The following is a 3,229-nucleotide window of genomic DNA, read 5'->3' as shown; positions in this document are numbered from 1 at the left end:
AAATAATAGGAAAGTCAAAGCATGGGAATACCAAGGAAATGAGAAAGTTTAAGGTAAGTAGCTGATAATGCACTGCACGTATTACTCTAATGGCATATCCTACTGCATCTCAACGCATGACACAATTATTACAGTGTATTATTCAAATCACCAATTGCTTCTCGTACAATTATTTCATCTATAAGAATGTAGCTGGCTAAGAGCAACTGCAGTGGATGACTAAACCTAAATTTGGTGTCGAGTGGGATGGCGTAATGGGACGGACCATCGATCAAAATTTGATCAAAGAGTAAAACTCGGACCAAATTTGGTCGGCGATTAAGACCAAATCCAAATATAATCGGGCGTTTATATAATGTCCGCCTACCCGACGGGCGTTGGTATAATGTCCGCCTGTAGACGCGCGTTCGTAAAGTTAACGCCTGATGCAAGGCGTTGGTATAATGTCCGCCTGGATGGGGCGTTGGTATAATGTCCGCCTGAATGGGGAGTTGGTATAATCAACGCCTGGCATGGGGCGTTGGTATAATGTCCGCCTGGATGGGGCGTTGGTATAATCAACGCCGGACACCACATAAGCCATGGGGCGTTGATAAAGTCTTGAACCCAAATTTGAAAAGTTTACAAAACTTTGGTTGGGGCGTTGTCTTTATCAACGCCCCATTTTTTTTTTTTTTTTTTTTTTTGAACCCGGGCGAACGTATAATCTCCGTCCCATACACCAGGCGTTGCTATAGTTCACGCCTCATACAGGCGTTGTCTTTATCAACGCCCCATACCAGGCGTTATCTTTATCAACGCCCCATGCCAGGCGTAATCTTTATCTACGCTGGACGATGAAGCGGACTTTATATCAACGCGCGACCAAATTTACTCTTCACCCGCTACTCACAGGACGGACTAAACCCAAATTTGATCTTTTTTTTTAGTCTTTGGTCTTTAGTTATGCTCGCACCACTGTGGACGCTCTAAGCATCTGGTAGAGGATAATTAAGCAATTTCTCTAGGAGTACACTTGGTTGCAACCATGATCATGAAATCTAGCAATTTCGTTTTTGTCATTTTTCTTCACATTTTGATGCAACTTTTCTCTCAATGTGTTTCCCAAGATTTCGACTATTTCTGTTTTGTTCAATCAGTGAGTATCAACTCAAATCACTTCTTTAAGATTCCTGTATTTATGCTCATTTTCTAATAGTGTTCTTTTGGGCTTTCGTGTACAAATTAGTGGCCGGGGTCTTACTGCGACACCAGACGTGGTTGCTGCTTTCCGACGACCGGAAAACCAAAAGCAGATTTCGGAATTCACGGGCTTTGGCCAGAGTACAACGATGGGTCTTATCCATCCAACTGTGATCCTCACAGTGTATTTGATCCATCACTGGTAAGGCTAAGCCTTACGGTGCTAGTTTTGCTTCTAAATTAGACAAAAAGCGTTGCCTATTCTTCACTTCTACTTCTTTCTCCAGATATATCTCGAATGCTAACTAGTAGTCAGATAGTTGCACTGTTTTATTCAGCGCGGCTAAAATTCACTTTTTCGTGGAATGATTCGGCGAGATTGTTTTATTTTTTGATCCAATGTCTGAGATGGTTGTGTTGTTCCATTCAGCGCGACCAAATTCTACTTTTCGCGAAAGGGTTCAGCGCATCTAAATGCTAGATTGGAATGACCATAAAACTTGGGTGGGTATTCTAGCTGACATGGATTTCCAATCTAGACGCTAGATTGGAAGACCATAAATCTAAGCCTGAGTTGTATTTACTTACAGTATTGCCTCAATTCGACCCGGTTTATTTGTTCGAGTTTCATCTACATCTGAAGCTCGACCCAGTTTCGTTTATAGATTTATAGATAACAATATAACCAGGCTGTATTTTTACATGTAGGTTTCAGACCTGAAAGAGGATTTACAAAGAAACTGGCCAACGCTTGCCTGTCCTAGTGGTGATGGTAATGCATTTTGGGGACATGAGTGGAACAAACACGGAACCTGTTCAGAATCATCCCTTAACCAACATGGCTATTTTGCCTCTGCTCTAAAGCTAAAGAGAAAAATAAATCTTCTCGGAATCCTCACTAACTCACGTAAGATTTATGATCGCGCACATGTACAGTACCCAGCCTCTGGAGCAGGCGTCCATCAACATCTCAAGATCTCTTTCTGCAGTCTATATCATGTTACTAATTAGGTTGGTTGTGACATGTGTTTGTGCAGGCATAAAACCAGATGGAAGGTTTTATAGCATAAACCGCATAAAAAATGCCATAAGAGAAGCAACTGGATTTACTCCGGGAATAAAATGTAATGTCGACGGAGACAGTAATAGTCAGCTTTATGAGATCTTCATCTGCGTTGATAAAAATGGTTTGGAATTAATTAGGTGCCCAGAACTTCCCAAGCAACGATGCAAATCCACTGTTGAATTCCCCTATTTTGGAGCAATCACTACCAATGTTAATGGCACAATGGAAAACGTAGAAGATGCAGATGTTCTCAAATTATCTGCAGCTTAATCTAAGTATAATTCTGTTTGTTTGGTTTGACTCCAAAAAGAACTAGTATGAAATTTCTATATATATTCCTGCTTGGTGATTGATGTTCAGTTGTCCAAGTTCATCAGCTTTATTTTTTTATTTTTGGTAACACAAAAAACTTAAAATTGTTGGAAAACTCAATCTGAATATGGGAGGATGAAAACACAATCAGAAAATTAATATACTTTTGACTTCAATAATATTTCGATTATTACCACTAAAGTACATATTCGTTTCTAGCAAAACTAAATTTCAGCAAACTCAGAGCCTATAAATGACTGTTTTTTGTTCCTTTTCTTCTGAGTCCTCATACTCGTACCTTGCTGTTGTTGGCTCTATATCAACCCACTCGACATCCTTTTCAAACATTTTGGCCAATTCCAAAATTGAAAAATGGTCATATACCCAAACCTACATCCAAATAACCACGTAACTAACTTAAAATGATTGAATTAATAGAAACAGAACAGTAGACATTTTTTGGTTTGACACAACAAAGTAATAAAGAAATTTGAAAACTCAGTGCATTGTTCGGCTTAAAACATTGGACGGCTTATAAGCCGAACCTGAGAAAACTTATGGTTCGGCTTATATGTGACCACAGTAACAAGCCGAACCATACACTGATAACCCAGAAAATTTCATGTTTGATTGTCGAGCATTACCTGAAGCATAGTGAAATTTCCTCCA

At 39.6% G+C, this 3,229-nt stretch overlaps 1 protein-coding gene across 1 annotated transcript; it reads left to right on the top strand.

Annotated features, from left to right (window-relative positions):
• The first annotated feature begins 1,033 nt into the window (after window positions 1–1,033).
• On the top strand, window positions 1,034–2,518 carry LOC113333865 (ribonuclease 3-like). Its single transcript, XM_026580237.1, has 4 exons — window positions 1,034–1,138; window positions 1,229–1,384; window positions 1,891–2,089; window positions 2,220–2,518. Exons 1-4 carry the CDS (start codon window positions 1,034–1,036, stop codon window positions 2,516–2,518), a joined length of 759 nt encoding a protein of 252 aa, XP_026436022.1.
• The last annotated feature ends 711 nt before the right edge of the window (window positions 2,519–3,229 follow it).

The sequence above is a fragment of the Papaver somniferum genome, unplaced genomic scaffold (genome assembly GCF_003573695.1).
Source record: "Papaver somniferum cultivar HN1 unplaced genomic scaffold, ASM357369v1 unplaced-scaffold_135, whole genome shotgun sequence".
NCBI classification, from domain to species: Eukaryota; Viridiplantae; Streptophyta; class Magnoliopsida; order Ranunculales; family Papaveraceae; genus Papaver; species Papaver somniferum.
The sequence above is the reverse complement of the archived record's forward strand: the minus strand, read 5'-3'. Positions and strand labels throughout refer to the sequence as shown.